General features: G+C 35.5%; 1 protein-coding gene across 2 annotated transcripts in view; it reads left to right on the plus strand.

Annotated features, from left to right (window-relative positions):
• Positions 1–19,873, plus strand: part of ABCA12 (ATP binding cassette subfamily A member 12) — a 275,603-nt gene that overhangs the window by 203,792 nt on the left and 51,938 nt on the right. For both annotated transcript variants that reach the window (XM_077884812.1, XM_077884813.1), the window contains 8 exons: positions 2,556–2,720; positions 3,045–3,255; positions 4,224–4,363; positions 6,133–6,252; positions 9,402–9,492; positions 11,643–11,822; positions 12,387–12,702; positions 15,494–15,608. In XM_077884812.1, coding sequence (XP_077740938.1) covers positions 2,556–2,720; positions 3,045–3,255; positions 4,224–4,363; positions 6,133–6,252; positions 9,402–9,492; positions 11,643–11,822; positions 12,387–12,702; positions 15,494–15,608 — 1,338 coding nt within the window. The remainder of the gene's footprint in view (positions 1–2,555; positions 2,721–3,044; positions 3,256–4,223; positions 4,364–6,132; positions 6,253–9,401; positions 9,493–11,642; positions 11,823–12,386; positions 12,703–15,493; positions 15,609–19,873) is intronic.

Consider the following 19,873-nt stretch of genomic DNA (forward strand, 5'->3'; position numbering starts at 1 on the left):
TGTTAAAAATGTGTGTGTGTGTGTGTGTTTTTTGCCTCAAGTTAGAAAGAAAGAGGCTACTGTTACTTAGGCAAAACAACAAAACAACAGGTCATTATCAGAGCTTAAAAGTCAGCAGTGAGCCTGCCTTCAGCCCAGGGTGTCAAACTGGAGTCCCGGGACCGAGTCCCACATCAGGCTCCCGGCTTCTCCCTCTGCCTGTGTCTCTGCCTCTCTCTCCCCTCTGTGTCTTTCATGAATAAATAAATAAAATCCAAAAAAAAGAAAGTCAGCAGTGACCTCATCTTACAATAAGTACGTGCTTCATAAGTACTTGTGTAATACAAAACTGAAAGAAAAATGTAAGCACAAAAGAATTAAACACCTATTTCACCCATATCTATACTAGATCAAAAATATTTACATGTTATTGCAAACACTGAAAAAAATGTTTTCCCTTTAAAATAAAAAAGAACCAGAAGCAACATGGCTGACTTACATTTTTACAACAAAAAGGGTGAAAATGGTTTAGGACTAGTTATCAAAAATCCTATTCTGGGTCATCATTTTCTCACACCTGTATTTCTGCAGTGGCCTCTTAACTGGCCTCCCTGTCTCCATCCTTGCAACTTCCCACCACCACCACCCTGCCCCACCATCCCAAAGCAGGCAGAGTGATCCTTTTAAAACTTACGTCACATTGTGCCGACCCTGTGCTCAATACCTTCCAGTGGTTTCTCATTCTGTTCAAGTAAACCCCCCAGATCCTACAGGAACCCCATGATCTGCAAAACCTCTCCCATCTTTAAAATTTTCTTTCCTACTCATTGACTCCTTGGGCCCATGACTGCTACACGAAACCAGTCAATATTTCAAAAGCCAAAACAGTGCCAGGCCCAAAGAGGCATTCAGCAAATATCTGTTAACTAGACAAAGGGTTACTTAACATCAGCTGTAAACTAAAATGCATATGAAGTGAAATTATTAATTTTGTTCATATAAAACGTTAATCCTCATTTTATGGTATGTCCACAAAGCAGATAATCAAACCAAATATTTTGTGTTGAGTCTAGTAATTAAATATGTGCATTTGACAAGCAGAAAACCATTCCTGCTTCTTTTAGGTATTGCAAAGAAAAATAAACATTTCTTATCACTAGTCAATTTATTTCACATCAGTGTAGGAATGCCCAGAATTTTTGCAGAACTGAAGAAAAATGGAAATGTTGATTTGTAATTTAGAAAAAAATATGACTGAAGTTAGTAGCTGTGCTAGTGAGGTAGCTTTGTATCTTCACAGTATCATTCCAGTGGCATCTTGTGCTCCTAATGGTTGTTGACTTTCCTGGACATGTCAAGAGCTTTCCCTCCTCATGAACCTCACACATCTTTCCTGCCCTGCCTTAAACTTTCCTCTGCTTATTATCCCTCTGGTTTGTTTTCCACTGGGGTGCCATATGGCAAAGATCTTTCTTGATTCTTAGCAAAACTCTCTCTACCTCCTCAATCTTTTGTTTATTGATTTGTTTGAGATCTGTTCCTTCTACTAGACCAAGGCCTTGAGTAAAGGGATGGTATCTATTTGTGTACCAACATATACCTATCACCTCACACATGCTGGGGACATAGCAGGCACTCAATTAATGTTTGGTAATTAAATGAATGAGAGGATGAAAAAACTTGAAATTTTAAAATATTTCCAGTGTATCTTCATGCAGCAAAAAGTGTTGTGGGATTATGATTAATCTTGATGAATCACATGAGCTTCTTGACAGAGCTTTTCTGATTTTAAGGATCATATTATATGATTTTTGAGTGATAGTATATACATGAAGAGTTATATAATTGACATTTGCCTTTCTGACTTTTAAGATCATTTATTTTTGGCAACTTTATTAAGGTATAATTTAGATACCACAAAATTCACTTGTTTGAAGTGTCCAATTCAATGATTCTTTTAATAAATGTATGGAATTGTGCAACTCTTACCACAATCTAATTTTCAAACATTTCCAACAATGTCCTAGAAAGAAACCTCGTATCTATATGCAGCTACTTCTCATTCTGACCTCTAGCCCAGGCGGCCCCTGATCTATTTTCTGTCTCTCGAGATTTGCCTTTTTTAGGCACGTTATATATACTGAATTATATAATACGTGGTCTTTGTGTTTGGCTTGTTTTACTCAGTATAATGTTTTTTAATTTCGGGCATGTTGCAGCAACATGTGTCAGCATTTTATATCTTTCTATTGCAAAATAGTATTCTAGTTTAAGGATATATATTTTGTTTGCCCGTTCATTTGGATCATTTCCACTTTTATGGCTATTGTGAATGATAACCACTATGGACGACCTTCACATACAAATCTTGGTTGTGGAGATATGTTTTCATTTCACTTGGATGAATACTTAAGAATGTAATTGCTGGGTTCCATGGTAAATTTATGTTTAACTATTTAATAATCTTCCACAATTTTGTCCAAAATGACTGTACCTTTTAAGATTCTTATCAACTGTGTGTGTGCGGGTTCCAATGTCTCTACATATATCATTTATTTTTATTCTGTTCCTGTTAGGTGTTTTTCCCTAGGGAAGATCAAAAGCCAGTAGAAAAGATGATAGAACTCTTCATGAGGCTGAAAGAGATTCTCAATCAGATGGCTTCCGGCACACATCCGCTGCTAGATAAAATGACATCCCTGAGACAAATGCATCTGCCCAGAAGTGTTCCATTATCACAGGTAGGAAAATCACCCAGTAATACGTTTATTGGGAAATTCCTTTTGTCACATTAACTTTTACTTGAGATTGGTTATAATACATTCAGCTACAAATATAGTATGTTGGGAAAAAGCACCTGCAGGAAAACTCTTCTACTCTGGCAAAAGTTTTCGCCACTAAGTTAGTGAAGTTCAGCATTCTGCATTTATATTTGGGATACATACTTTAAGGGAATTATGGAAGCTGTACGGGTACTCTAAGCACTACCAGGTTTTCTTCTGTATTGTTCTCAGTAACATTTATAGCTTTATAATGTTAATAAATCTTGGATTTTTATCTCATAGGCAATGTACAGAAGCAACCGGATGAACACACCCCAAGGATCATTTAGCACCATCTCCCAAGCATTGTGTTCCCAGGGAATTACCACTGAATATTTAACGGCCATGCTGCCCTCTTCTCAAAGGCGAAAAGGCAACCACACCAAGGATTTTTTGACTTATAAATTAAGCAAAGAACAGATTGCTTCCAAATATGGAATTCCCACACATACCAGTAAGTACGCTTCAAAATCAGCACAGTAACATCATCTCCTGATAACATTGTCTACTATAGCTTAGCCTTTTATAATCAATGAAGTATTAATTTTCTCCAACACTTTGACAGCACTTACCACACATCAAACATGTTTGCGTATTAACTGATTCACACTTCACAACAACCTAGGAGGTGTGCATCTCCATCTTAGTAAGGGGAATTGAGACACAAATAGACAAAATACTTGGCCACAGTCACCCAAACTGAAAGTGTCATAGCTGTGATCTGAACTCAGCAATCTACTTCAAGGTCTTAATTACCACACTGAGAATTTGCCAGTCACAACTACACCATCCTTGCCAGTAAATAATAATAATAAAAATTTTTTAAAAATTTAAAAAAAGCTTTAAATCTGCTTAGGTCAACATTTTTGTTAACTTCCAGAATTAGAAAAGTTCTGAATGCAGCAGAACTATAAACATTTAGGGGCACATCAACCCCATGATGCTTGAAATGCAAAATTCCATCAACTGAGCTCTTCCACATAATATATGGATATTGAGTATACCAATTGGATTGACTTATTTATTCATCTTTTTATTCATTCAACATTCAGGGAACAACTCTTATGTATCTGGTACTACTATTCTAGTAGCAGATTTTTGTATGTGTTCTTAAATTAAGCACTAATGAGGTAAATCTGTTGGGAGATATTCTGAAATGTGATGTTCAACCTCTCTAACTCCTTTTTAGCAAAATGCCATCACTTATTATAAGGTTGTTGAATGGGTTAAACTTACATACCTAAAAAAAAATTGTTACTACACTTTCTTCCTTTGATACCAGCGGCCTCATAACCATTAATAATAAGGGAAGTAGAAGACCTGTATCTTTGAGTGTGATAACAATAAGCTGTGTCAATTTACCATAAGGAAATAGATTTTAGATACATATACTAAATGGTTTTATTCACTTTTTCCTTCCAGCACCATTTTGCTTCTCCCTTTATAAAGACATCATTAATATGCCTGCTGGACCTGTGATTTGGGCCTTCTTAAAACCTATGTTGTTGGGAAAAATTTTGTACGCACCATATACCCCCATCACAAAGGCAATAATGGAAAAGGTTTGACCATCATAACTCAAAGTTTCTATCTTGAATATTAAGATGATTTTTAAAGTAATCAACTTCCAAATTTACTATAGCTGACTCCGCTTTCTTTATATCTTACCTACTGCTACCCTTGGCTTTCTGAAACTCTTAATTCTCAAAGTCTGCTCTTTATATGTGTAAACAATGTTGATTGGTTGGTAGCTCTTTAAAGAGACAGGAACTGTGTAGACCCTTGAGAATGAGATGAGTTGAAGCAAGACCTCAGATTTTTCAGCCTGTCTCCAAAAGCAGAAAAGTTTTCTACAAGTAGTGTCTAATTTTCAAAGTGTGTAAAAATAATGGCACTAGAAAAAAATAATATTAAAGCATTATATAGCTAGTTTGAGCAAAAACAATCCCTAAATTTTAAAGTTTTGGCTTCATATTAGGTTGTACAATTCAACATGTTATGTTTATATAAGAGATTGATGTCGAGAAAGACATTATTAATAGTAACTGTACTTATCTACCTAATTTAACCATAGTTAATTTCTTTCCAACTTTTAAAGTTAGCTTTCATGATTTGAATTATAAACGTGCTATTTTTAAAATGATAGAGTGAAAGTAAAAAAAAAAAGTCTCTGCTTTACCATTACTTGGACATTAGACCATAGTTTAAGTGAATATGACATCAGTTTAGGTCTATATAAAAATGGACATGAGTTCATCACTAGTTTCTAAAAGGTTCTTTGTTTTTATTGTTTGCATTTTAATATCTTATTTGCTTTATTGACTATACCTCTGTATAGCTTTGCATAAATGAAGTCATCACCTGCCTATTTCCTAAGTGCAGTCATTTTTTTGACTTTCCTTTTTGTTTGGTTCTCTTTTTCTCTCCTCTTGATCTTACTCTTTCTTTCATGTAACTAATGAATTTTAGCATTCAAAAATGTGTTTTCCTGTAATTTATGCACATTTCTCTAATTCTTTATAGGTTATTATGCTACATATCTATTCATATGCAGAGTTTTTGTCATTGTTTGCATTATTAAAATGGTGTTGCGTTACAATGCTTTTCTACCTACGCATTGCTTTATTCACACAACAATACCTTGTGGAAATTCTTCCAACTCAGTTGGTGTAGTTTAATTCATTCTTTTTGAAAATTGCAAACTTTTTCATATCATAGAATTTACTCAGCCAGTCCTCAATTTTAGGGCATTCATTTTGTTTCGAGTGTTTCCTTCTAATTTTTTTGCTAATGTAAATAATGTGACAACAAATGCTCTCGTGCATATTATTTATACGGTGGTATTTTTATTTTAATGAGATGATTGTTCAGAATTGAAGGATTGAGGAATAACGTATTTTATTTCATGACTGTTATCAGATTACTTTCCAAACAGGGCTGTAACATATTCATTTCCACCAGTGGTATGTGAAAGCATCTTTCTCATATCCTTGAACTAGGGTGTTTCTGTAGTAGTAAAGTTAAATGTGTCACTGGAAAAAATAGTTTCTGAGAACTCCAGAAGGTACATCTTCATTTTGACTCTAAATTAACTGTGGACAGTGAAGCAAACCTTACAGTTTCCAGAATTTTTACAAGTGATCTTGACCCTATAAAAAGTCACCACTTAGAAACTCTGACATTGTGGGGTTTCGGACACTATGCTTTTACTAGCTCCACCTTTTAGAATTGTTTCTTAAAGCTCTGTAACAAGACAACCTTAAAAATGCCTTTTTGAAATATAGGAAAAATAGTAATGGGCTGGATCTATTTTTGTTTCTTTGTCTTTTAGTCTAATGTGACTCTGAGGCAGCTGTCGGAATTAAGAGAAAAATCTCAAGAGTGGATGGATAACTCGCCACTTTTCATGAATTCCTTCCACCTGTTAAACCAGACGATTCCCATGCTCCAAGTAAGACATGGCTCTGTCTTTCTCTTTCATAGGAATTGTAATTCTTTAGATTTTAATCACCTTCATTATGGGAATGGGCAGATAGTAACTCAGAATCAATATTCAGTAGATTAAATTGCGTCTAAGAAAAAGCCTAAGACAGGATAACAGATCTGTGTCACTCCCATTCATAGTCCTCTTCATCTCCTGTGGTGGGTCCTCTCTCTGTAATTCAGAGAGAAGCCATCTTATAGGTCGAACTTGACTTAAATAGTGACTTAAATCTTGTTTTCCAAAAATAAAATGCCGTAAAAAGTACTTTAAACGTGCTGATATTATTGGTTCCTCCACATTAGATTATTTTTAGCTATTTTAACAGAACCAGAATTCCTAAAATATTAATATTCTGGAGAAGAATGTTAAATTTGGGGAATTCTTTGGTTGAAACATACGACACTCTAGGTTAAAGATTTGACAATGCAACTCAAATACAATGCACACTGGCTCAAAAGTGTAATTGGCAATTCTTGCAAAAGATTCAAGGCTTTCTGAAGATGATGAAGATCATGTAGGGAAATGTTCCAATCACAAACAGAGCTATCGACAACTTAACGATGGAGCAGCAGAGTCAGGCCAGTTACCAACTAGAGAAGAGAAAACGGCAGGAAGGATGGCAACCTAGGAACTTGAAGAGAGAATGCCTTCCATATCAGAATATTGAGAGAGGCCCATGGAAAACTGATGGAGAGCTAAAAGATATTTGCCACCCACCCCAAAAAGGCCTTCTTATAATCATGCTCAAGAAGTTAAACATAAAGGATTTGTGTCACACAACTTTGTCAGAAAAATTACACCCAAATGATGCTTTGCTCAGTCTTTGTTTTGACTAACAATTAGCTCATAGTTACAATTACAATCTGGCTTTTATTATAAATAATACATAAAATTTATACTATAGTGTGATAAATGATAAAATACATTTCTGAAAAAGATACTGAATAATTTTATTAATAGAAGAACATAAACTTTCATCAAACATCTTCCCCACAATTTACTATTAAGTGTGGTTCTAATTTTCTAATTTTACATATGTTCATTTTAATTGGCCTTTTTTTTTTTTTGATGAGTCTTATATAACCAAGACCACTTGAGTAGTACATTATTGACATATGTATTTTCCTAAATGGAAGACTGCTCCTTTTTTCCTAAAACTTTTTTCCTGTGGAGCAGAAAAAAACCCTACACATATGATTTCATTAGGGAAAGTTTTGTTGGCCAAAGTAGTGAATTAACAAAAGACATGATCTATGCCTAGTAGTTCCAAAATGCAGTAATTTGCTGTGGAGAAATTCTGTGACCATGTCCATAAAAGGCCCATCATCTCATCAAAGTAACTTTCTGGTCTATTCTAGACCAGAATAGATCATCATTCTAAGCTATTAAGGAAAAACTTATTTCTACACATGTACACAAATTTGAAATTTAAAACTTATAGCACAACACCTGGCTTTGCCAATGTGAAGCCCAAGGCAAAATATGTAAGACACTTGATCTACAGTTTATGAATCTCTAAAATTAGAATCTTTTTTTTTTTTGAGATTTTATTTATTCATGAAAGACAGAGAGGCAGAGACAGAGAGAGAGGGAGAAGTAGGCTCCTCGCAGGAAGCCTGATGTGGGACTCGATCCCCGAACTGGGATCATACCCTGAGCCAAAGGCAGATGCTCAACCGCTGAGCCACCCAGGGATCCCTAAAATGAGCATTTTGATAGCCACTTCATGGATTTGTGAGGATCATATGTGTGGATGTGTATAAAAAGAGTATTACATATCATAAGACTGTTTGGAAAAAGGAGTACTGGGAGAATGGCAATATGGCTCAGGGGGTCAGCTCTGAACTGCAACTAGCACAGTGCTTTATTTATTAGTAATGCTCTGATTCAGTTTTTTCATGATGCACAAATTAATTCCTGGTAAATAGAATTTAAAGGACTTGGGTCATCATGTAGCTGTGTGATAGCCATTGGTTTGCATGCTGCCAACTTTTCTTAGACTTATAGATTTAGTGAATTAATTCTATTGTATATATGCTCTGTTACTACATATTATTCTTAATCACTTACCTCTGTGATAACAAAACCGAAGACATTGGTAAGAAGGACAGAATAATAAGTGGTACTGAATTGTCCTCTAAAGGGAAAACCAACTTAAGCCTGGCTCACATAAAAAGTAGGCCATAAATTAACACATAAGGTAAACATTTCCTTAATCAAGTTGATTTCTCTGCCTTCAACTTTCCTCTTGGCCCTTACTAATTTTGTGTCTGTAGGCAACCTCAAGGTGTTAGGGAAAACTGCAAGAAAATTAAGGTAAAGTGTATTAGACAGTGTCCAGTACACAATAAGATCTCAGTAAGTGTTACCTAGTTGTACTTCTACAGTAGTAAAAGCTGTGTCTCCTAATTTGGAAGATAGCTATAAAAGTCTTTATATGTTAAAGCATTTATGCTTTTTAAAAAATTTTCAGCCTTTCCATGGATATAGAGTAATTTAAAGTTTTATTATCAGCTCATTTTTCTGTGTTCACATAATTGTGCTTTTTACAATATAAAATGATATTATAGTAATTTACATTTGACTGTTCTGATAAGATGAGCCATTCATTCTTTCTTTACAGAAAAGTAACATGAAGCTGGAAAAAAGCCGAGTGCTTTCTGAGAGCCCATAGCTAGGAAGTAGGAGAAGTGGGGTACAATCAACTGTGTTATCACAATTTTGAGGAGTTGTTTTAGTTTATTTCAGTTGAACAAAATTCAACTATGAACCACTACAATTGTATACAACATATATCAAAAAACAATGTAGTGGCCATGGGTAAAAATGACCTTTAACGTTGAATATAATTTTCTGATGTTGATAATTAGATTCAGAGCTGGCTACTTTAGCTTGCTGACCAATTTGTGTCTAGTGATTCTTTCTTTCTAGTCATTAGCAGCCATATACCTTCTCTTTCTTTCTCAAGGATTTTTATGTGAGGGCTGCAAGGTGATGCATTTATAATGTGGAGTAGTGGTTACTTCATTTCACTGTAGGTGTTATTAGAGAAACGGTGATTAGACAGACATGCTTTCTTCTTCTGTTGACACTGATTCCCTATTACTATTTGTTAGAATACTCTAAGGAACCCCTTTGTGCAAGTTTTTGTGAAGTTCTCTGTGGGACTCGATGCTGTTGAACTATTGAAACAGATAGATGAACTCGGTAAGTCCAGATTCACAAAACTTTGTTCATGAGTCATGTCAGAAATATGAGAAACATGGTTGCATATGGAAACTTTTTGCTTTCTTCTGTTTTTGATTTTTAGCTAGTTATTCTAAGAAAAGTAAAATCCTGTATATCTTTTTCCCAAATCATCGTATAATTACAAGTAATAACAACTATTTGGATGCCCAATATCTGCAGTTAGTTTCAGCATTATATACTTCATATAAATGCAGTTTCCTACAATCATTGGTAGGTTGATAGAAATAAGAGGACCCTTTTTTTTTTTTTTTTTTGATAACTTGATGAAAAGCAAGTCCTTAAGGACAAAGGAAGATGAAATGGTTTATTTCTGGATATATTTAACATTTTATCTCCACCAGCCTCAGAATCATTTTGACTAACCCAGAATGTAACTGGATGAGGTTATTGAGTTAGCAAAAGCAAAACAAAGCAATGAAGAGACTCAGAGGAAAATAAACTTAAATCAGTATTCAAGGTTGGATCCTCCTCTCACGGTCATTTAAAAGGAACAGGCAAAGAGGATCAAAGGAACCTGTCTGAACTTATGCATTCCCTCTGCCACATCCCCACCTTCAACCTAAGGGATGCAAGACATCTAATTCAGTCTGTGTCTCATTCACTGTTGCTATGCAACCACAAGTATGAGGAAGAGATTGAGAGCATCAGAATTTGGCTGCAGTGGATCAGGTGCCCCTCCTTGTCCCTGGTACTACTGGAACAGAAGTAACACAGGTTGTAAACCAGTAGGGAGGAATTATGCTTACATTTGTGTTGTATATAGTTGTGTGCACATTATGATAGTTGACTGAATTTGATTAAAGGAAGACATTAGTGGATTTATTCTCTAAAAGTATCATTTGGGTAAGAAACCATTTGATCAAAATATTGGAGATACAACACAAAGTTCTTATGTAAGTTTTATCTTCCTAACCTCATATGGGAGGGGAGTTGTAGAATTTAAAATTAGACTAAAATTAATGTAGCAGTGAGACTTGATGTTTGTGTAATTGTATATGTAACTCAGTATCTAGGAGTTTATATAGTTGGAACTAAAGGAGCGCTGACCCTCATGGCTCCTCTTTGAGCCTAACTGCCAGCGTTTCTAAGGAATCCTTGGTGTTGTGTTGATTTGCAGTGGCCGCTGGAGGCCACTGTTCAACCACAGTTTTGCCCCTCCCCCACCAATGTCTATACCAAACAAACCATTTCACTTTAAATTCTAATGAGAAATGCATTTAATAAGTTCCCCTCTGTGAGAAATTAAGTCTTACGTTGGACTATGGAAGAGTCATGTTTGGGTTCAGAAGGGATTTATGATACTCACAACATTCTTGGTATTCACGATGATCAAGTCAGTGAAAATTTAATTGGCCAAGTGATTTATTAACTTGCAATTTCATATTTACCCTTTGTCTCGGTTGATTTCCTCATAAGGAATCATGAAATTGAAGAGCAATTAAATCCTCTTTCTTCCAGAGTAATTACCTGAAATAAAATCTTGATCATTTTGTCTAGATTAATACAGATATCAATAGAGATAACTCATATGAGGTTTTAAATCAAACATTTTTAGAAAGTTGTTCACTATGTGGCATAGATTCTCACAGTCTCCTAAGAAATGATTCTGTAGCACAAATTATTGAATGGTAGAGTTTATTTTTTCTACACACGCTACATAAATTTCCCTTTGTTTAAATTCTTACATTCACATTCACATTCCCTGAACAAGGAAAGCATTTCTGTTTTACTCGAAAGTTTTGTCTCTAGTTTTCTTCCTGACTATATGTAAATGTTTTTTTTAAATTATTCACTTTTAGCCACTGGTTAATTAAATTGTAGCATAATATACTTTTAAGTTGGCTTAAGTTGGGTATCACTCTCTGAACTTGGGTCTACTGTGTTGGAACTAGCTCAACTTTCTCTTCAATGAAAATCTGTACACCTGGACACATTTTCCCAGGTGTTACTTGATATTTTTATTACCAGATATTTTAGAGTAAATTCTACAAGTTCCTATTATTCATTATCTATTAAGTGGTAGGCACTGAACAAAAAGTATTTTGTCTCATTACTACTACAGCATTACAACATTATAATATATGTTTTGTTTTGTTTTGCTTTTTTAGATATTCTAAGGCTGAAATTAGAAAACAGCATTGACCTCATTGATCATCTTAACACACTATCCTCCCTGACAGTAAATATTTCCTCCTGTGTATTATATGACCGTATTCAGGCAGCAGAAAACGTAGATGAAATGGAGAGAGAGGCCAACAGGCTTTACAAAAGCAATGAACTCTTTGGAAGTAAGTGTTATTCTACTAGAGTTTGAGCTTCTCTTTGTAATAAATTGGCCAAATTCTTCCTTCACCCCTTTCATCCAGAACTCAGGAAAGTAGTGGCAGGGGGAGGGGTCACTGTGCCCTCTGATGTCCTTAGAAATGAAAACCTTTCATGTAGTCATCCCACTGTACCGTCTGACGAGACTTCTGCATATGTGTGATTTTGTTGGCATGGTTAAAATGAAGACGAAGACTGAAATGGATTACATAGTTACAGGGTGAAGTTAAGTCCATAATCAGTCAAGATTATTCATTTTATTGTGTTTTTTTTTTAATTTTAGTAAGTGGCTTGGAGTGATATATTTAATCTGGCCACTTAGTTTGTAATTATATTCTCAGACCCCTGCTTTGAATCTCTGAAGTTGTCACTTCCAATTAGCCATCTTTTCTGTAAATTAGGGGCCTGAACTTAGTGTCACATTACAAACTCAATTGCCTGTTTGGCTGCCCCCTAAGTGTACCCTCCAAACAGTGAATAATGTCAACCATAAAATAACCTTTCTGCTGTTGTTGCCATTTTATTTTTAGGTGTTATTTTTAAGCTTCCTTCTAACAGAAGCCAACATAGACGCTATGACTCTGAAAATGTGTCTCTTCCTCCTGTCGTAAAATATACCATCCGCATGAGTCTCAAGACTGCACAGACCACAAGAAGCATAAGGACCAAGATTTGGGCCCCGGGGCCACACAATTCTCCATCACATAACCAGATCTATGGCAGGGCTTTTGTTTACTTGCAGGATAGTATTGAGAGAGCAATCATTGAATTGCAGACTGGAAGAAACTCCCAAGAAGTAGCGGTTCAGGTCCAGGCAATTCCATATCCCTGCTACATGAAAGACAAGTAAGTCTGGGTGGTTGTACCCCTTTTTAATAGCCTTTTTTCTTTTTTTTTTTTTTTTTTTTTTTGATAACTCATTTCTGTTTATCCATTCACATGGATCAAGATCTCTTCCACCAAATTTTTGTCAAATGCTTATTTCCGGGAAAGGGTCCACACTACAGGGCATGGCTCTACAACAGCTGCTCATTTTTACCAAAATGATGGCAAAGTTCTTCTCAAATGATTCAGGTTTTCTTGATCATAACCCTGAGCTTCCCAAGGACCTTGGCCCTCAAATCAGGAGAATCAGACTCCACACCTGAATGCGTTGCTGCATGATTTTGACACTACCCACTTTGTACTGGTCTTCCCTTTCTCTAGTTAAAGGAGGGGATTAAATGAGTCAGTCTTAGCATCTCTTCTAACTCTCAAATTTCATTAAAATTTACGAGCATATGGCCAATCTTAAGGAAAAATTTCAATAAAACACATCATTGATCAACTCTCTAGGATAAATATTATGCTATCTGAAACTACGTTATGCACTACTAGTCTGCTTGCTAGGAATCTTTATCTAAAATGGTTTGCTAAATGAACAAAAGATACAAAGACCATGATTTAAACAACTGAATTTGAATGGCCAAGAAATCTACCAGGTGGGTAGCACTGACTGGCTCCTCCACTTTGACCACAGTTAGTCTCATCCTCCTACATAAAAGCTGGAGGCTGAATATTACTTTAAAGACATTGCACTTGTTATCCAGCCCAGTTACTGCAGTTTATATGCAATTCAGATGATTGTTCTGGACTTTTTTTTTTTTTTTCATTTTTCCTTCTATTGATGCATCTGTCTCCTTTGGCTGCTTCAAGAGCTATAGATGAAATGAGGTTATGTAACCCTTGTGCAGTAGCGATACAGGGAGACGAATGAGGATTCCATCAGTGGGTTGTCAAGGTCAGCTGCTTATTGTGGAGGCCGGTCAGTCCTTTGCAGCCTGAACTGTGTGTGAACTGCAATGGCCTGCATGAATAGTAAAGACCTGTGGGTTCAATTAAAAGAAAATTCTCATCTATTTTCCTGCTCATCCTTTTCTTCTTGCAAATTTTGGTGCCTAAGATTGTGGGTGCCCAGTTTTCTTTTTAAGAAGAAAAGTGACTCTGTTCTGTCTTCTTCATGGAACAGAATGATCCTATTATCTTCCACATACATATAAATTTTTTATTGCATACAAGGTGCTCCCACATATATTATTTCCTTTGTTCTACACAATGACTTCAGCAAGATAAGCAGGAGCAGGTATCATTAGTTGTATTTTCCTGATGAAGAAAACTTAAATCCAACCCCCCAAAAGGGTTAAATAACATGTCCAAAGTTGTACAGCTGGTACCTTACTGGTCCTTCAGTTAGGAGACCAGCATTTTCTTCTTTATATTAAACCAAACCTAAACCAAACCAATCTTAAAATACACAATCACTTGGAAGAAACGTTACAGGGGATATGTTATTAATGAATGAGGGCCTTTGCCTAATTCTAGGGCCAGAAATACCATTAAGGCTGGATCTGAGCCAAGAGAAAATTCATTCAACAAATATTGTTTAAGTGCCTACCTCATGCCAGACAGTTTCCCAGGAATGAAGAAAATTGGATATGGCCCCAATATCAGTCGTCCCTCATCCAAAAAAAAGCCCAAATAACCCTTATATCTTTGATGGTGATACACTTCTGATGGCTAAAGTTATAATGAATGATGGTGATGTCATGTTCCATTAATATTTGCATTTTTTCATTAGGAACTTGAAGGTAATACCTTAGCCTTACAGATTAAAAAGGAAATGGCCTTGGTACCTATCTCCTCATGAAAATGTCAGGGGAGCCTACTTTGGAAAACAGGTCAACTTACAGTTCCTCTCTTTGAAAACTACTAATTTGCCCTACCTCATAAAAAGGTGGCCAGTGTTAGAACCATGATTCTCAAATTATGATCCCTGCACCAGCAACATCGGCATCACCTGGGAAGTTGTCTAAAATGCAAATTCCTTGTCTTACCCTAGATATAATAAATGAGAAGCTTATGAGTGAGGCTTAGAAATTTGTGTTTTACTAAGCCCTTCATGGTTAACTTAGAGAAACACTGCATTGGAACTTTCCGGGATGGGCAGGCCACTTAGGAGTATATTTGCCGCCTGATGAAGCCTTCCAGTGACTGCCTAGTTCAGCACATTATCAGAAAAGACATTGCTATACTACATGTGAAACATCTCGTAGAGCATTTTGAGGAATCGAACTTCTTTGTTTGCATTTTAAATTGAATGCTTTGAGTTTTATTTTATTTCATTTTGGGAAATTTAGTTTAATAATAAGTATGAGCTTCTAAAGAGTAGATAAATACAGTAATTTGGGAAGATATGGCTTTTAGCTAGATAAACCAATCATCATCTAATTTTATATCTGCCTTTTAGATAAAAATTTAGACAGGGTTTTGAGTTTTGCAATTATATCTATGTAATAATTATTTTTCTAGATAGGACATACTCAAACACACTCTAAACAATATGATAATTTTATCTAACAATCCAGAGTTGTTTTTTACTTTTGCAACATTACAGCAAGAAAATCATGGCCCTACTGTTAAGTCGGCTTCACACTTCAAAAACAAAGGGGTAATATTAATAACTATGCTCAATTTCAAAACAGGAGTATGATTTCACTGTAAAAGGGAATGTGTTCTTTATATATTACAGTCTGCACAGATGATACTCATTTGGGTCACTGAATTTTTTTGTTGCTTTTGTTTTTGTTCTTTTTTACAGCTTCCTAACCAGTGTCTCTTATTCTCTTCCAATTGTGCTCATGGTTGCCTGGGTTGTATTTATAGCTGCATTTGTAAAAAAGCTTGTTTATGAGAAAGATCTCCGGCTTCATGAGGTATGTCGAGAATCTCCTCTTAGGAATAAGATCTATTTGTGTAATAATTACTATGACTTTCATCATGCCTATTCAAACCCAGAAAGCCTGACCTGTACATGAATTAAAAAGAAAACTACTTTATGAATCAAAAAGGCAACTGATATGGCAATATTTTGTTTTCTCAAAAAGTTACATAGCAGTCATTTTATAAGTCCCTCTAAGAGGGGATCCCTGGGTAGCTCAGTGGTTTAGCGCCTGCCTTTGGCCCAGGGCGCGATCCCTGGAGTCCTGGGATCAAATCCCGCATCAGGCTCCCGGCATTGAGCCTGCTTCTCCCTCTGCCTGTGTCTCTGCCTTTCTCTCCCTCTCTGTCTATCATGAATGAATAAATAAAATCTTTAAAAAAAAAAGTTCCTCTAAGAAATGAAATATAAATAATTCTGAATAAAATCTGAATACAATTTATGATCCTAAGAATAATTTTTGTCCAAGAAGTTCCTATAGGACTTAGGATCTAACACAGGAAGTTTAAATAATAACAGTAATAACTGTTGGCATGGTAACTAAATGAGTCCAAATGAAAATAGATATAGATATATAGACGTAGACACAGACACAGACACAGTCATAGACAGACAGATGGCTTGTTTCAGCTCTCAAGAAGGAAATTCTCTTTCCAGTATGCCTTGTCTTCTTCAATTATCTTCTCCCCTATCTTCCATTGACTGGTGATTTATAGAGACTAAGAATTTCATGTTCTGCTACTGACTAGGTTAATAATATGATGATGAAAGACAAGACCTGCGATGTAAAGCACGATCTCTTCTTGAGCATGCTCATCATTATCTCCAAATTCAAAATATCTTACTTCTTTTTAGAGTTTATGAGAAAGCATTGTGTGATTTGGGGACTGTATTGGAATAAGAACTATCTTATCTGCTCATCCTGTAATGAGTCCATTCTTACACTCACTCATGGAGCGAAGAGAAAGCAGAAACATTTCAAAACTGGGGGATAATAATTATTGCAAAGCCTTGCTGACAATCTGAAATAATGAGGTTAGAGTAGCCTGTTAGTCCACTTGTGCTTTTCAAACTTACTTTGCCAGTGCTTCCAGGCAATTGATTATTTCTCCTTCCAAGGTACAAATTACTGCTTCATGTTTTTGTGAGCTCAGCATCAGGCTTCCAGGGGTGTCCTGGAGTTTGAACCTATACTTCTTACTTTTTCTATTTGAATTCTGGTTGATCCTCACAGCTGTATTTTTTTTTTCAGTTATAATTAGGTAAACCCCTCATCAACTGGTTTGAGCTCTGTTGTATTTAAGATGGAGTGCAATGCTTTCTTAATTCCAATTTAGAAACTTGAATCAATGCCCTCAACCAGAATTTTGGTTGCAGGCTCCTACCTATATTTTTCTTTCAGGTTCCTGTACTCAGAAGTGAATCTTCACAGATTAAAGGAAAACTTTAAAGTAGAAAACTGTGATAGAAACTGAGTTCTTTTCTACTTCAAAATAAATATCTACCTTAAAAATAGTACTTGTGGTAGAAACACACAGTAAATATAAGTATTATATTGTGTATATATATATATATGTGATACACACTATTATTTTGTGTTTGAAGATGATGCTCTTTAAATATATCTATGGATGTCACACACACAAAAACCAAAGCGTAATGAATAGTTCTTTCTTAATTGAAGACATGAAAGATGCATTTTTAATGAACCACTTTCTGTTTGGTAGCTTTGTGTCTTTGTTTTACATGCATTTACTTTCAAAATTTAATTACCTGATCTTGAGGGTCAAAGTCCGATAGTGGAAGATCACTGAACTTGGCATCAGAGAATGAGGCTTTGAGTCTTCCAGTTCATAGTCACTTGGACTCAATCCATTAAACTTTCTAGCTGTTACCATCTAGACTTAATTCAGCAATACATTTCCAAAATGTGGCTCTATTGTCACAACAAAGAAGGTTGTCTATTTTTATCAGTTCTAAGGCAAAGATTTTTTTTTCTTTGCTTCTTAAAGCCTCTGAAATTGGGATGCATTTGATAAGGTATCATCACTTATTTGGTAGTGATTTTTCTTTCTTGCTGCCATGTCAAATAATCAGCATCCTAAATTCAAAGGAATGCAGTCTATTTGTGAGATAAATTGATGGAAATAGGGGTGGAATGAGTGGAGTATTCTCAATGCCTCCTGCTCAGCCTTCCAGTACTGCCCATGGTTCTTATCTTTCCTCTTTCTTTTTAGAAGTGAGAAAGCTGAGCCCAGTAAGTGAGAAGTGACTTGCTGAAAACTGCAGAGCTAGTTAGTGGTAGATCTTGTTCTGGAACTCCAATGTCTTGACTTTCAACCAATCCTTTTCCACATCATAGGTACTTTCCCTCTCACAATCTTATTTTGATAGCATGGACCCTTAAAGACTTTTGAAGATGATGATGGATAATCTTGTAGGTTACCAGAGACTCAAAATCACTTTTTAGGGATCCCTGGGTGGCGCAGCGGTTTGGCGCCTGCCTTTGGCCCAGGGCGCGATCCTGGAGACCCGGGATCGAATCCCACATCAGGCTCCCGGTGCATGGAGCCTGCTTCTCCCTCTGCCTATGTCTCTGCCTCTCTCTCTTTCTCTCTCTGTGACTATCATAAATAAATAAAAATTAAAAAAAAATAAATTAAAAAAAAATCACTTTTTAATACCATCATTTTAATATTCACTAAGTTCTAAAGCTTTTAATTTCCTACATCGTTTTCATTCCAAAAAAAATTTTTTTTTTAGAAAGGTTAAAAAAAATACCTTTTTTCTTCTCTAATTGTTCTTAAATCTGGGCAGGAAAACTAAATTAGTTGCTATGTCGATGAAGCCATTAATCTTTGACCTTGGTATAGTATGACTACAGTGAATTCCTTTAAGTTGTTAAAAGAATTAGCACAAATATTAATGCCCAATAAGTTAGTTGATGAAATTAAGCCTGTAGTTTAAAAAGAAACTATTTTGAAATACCTTTCAGTTGGATTTTGTTTTGTGTTTCTTGCTTTTAACATTAAAATATTAAAGGTAAGCAAAAACTGATTTACAATACACAGAAAAATACTTTTTCACATTATTTTCTTGATTTATGGGTTAGCTTCTAATATGTCATTTATGGGGATTTCAGTGCTTATATTCAGCTTGAGAAAAAATTTTGGAATTCTTTCTCCGTTCAGATAAATAATCTAAAATATCTCTGGTCTGGAGAGATGGTGTCAAGAATTATGTAAGGGATTTTTAGTCCTTTGGTGCTTCACTTTAGACAATGTTTGTGTCTTCTTGATAGACACTATCCATCATACTAGTGGGAACTTGGAACATTTCGTGTAGTGACCCCAATATCCTTTATATCTTACTTAAAAATAATAGTAGAAATATCTAGTGTTAAGAAAATAATTTTAACTGAGTTAGAAAATGGTATTATTCCTTATAAATTAGTACTTGACATTCTTGTTGAATTTAATGAAGACTTTGTTGCCAAGTAAATATATGAATCTTTGTGATTTCTTTTCCCAAAAGCATTAATGTCAATCCCCATGCAAAAGCTTTTCTTGAATGTGGCAACACATTTATCCCAAATCTTACACAATCTCTTCTTATTATCTTCTGCCATAAACTGGAGCAAACTCTGACCACTGTGTAGAGGGGTTTTCCTTGAGCAACAGGTTATCCGATATTGATGAATTGCTTCAGGCAGGTTTGGGAGGCTTGAGACAAGTGATTCTTTGATTGCAAAGCTGGCACCTGACATATGTCACTCTGAGGAGCAACTAATGACATCCAGGAAAGCATAGCCAGACATTCTCTGTGGGCCATCTTCCATCAGCAAGTTTGGTCTTATTTATCATAACGAAGTTGGCAGTGAATCTGGATAATTTATGGATGACTTACATGCTCTCATTGCTCTTTCTCTTTATGAATAACAGCTGTTCTCCTCGTGGCATAAAATCCTGAAGTTTAACACTGAAGTTTCATGCTAGAATGTTAAATAGTGAACACTTTTGAAAGCATCTAACTTAGTCTGTTTCAATAAGAAGCAATGATCATTCTCAGGAACTTTTACCAACTCTCAAGAATAGGAATCTGATCTTGAGTCTTGAAAATTTCAAAATTACAGAGATATATACCTTAAGTCTGGTCTTCAGCTTTGCCAGATTATCTTTTAATAAGGCTGTGAATGGAGAATTTTCTAAATATATGTGTTTTATACCATAGCTATCAAGTGTTGGGGAAGGAAAACATGTT

The sequence above is a fragment of the Canis aureus genome, chromosome 36, assembly GCF_053574225.1.
Source record: "Canis aureus isolate CA01 chromosome 36, VMU_Caureus_v.1.0, whole genome shotgun sequence".
In the NCBI taxonomy this organism is placed as follows: Eukaryota; Metazoa; Chordata; class Mammalia; order Carnivora; family Canidae; genus Canis; species Canis aureus.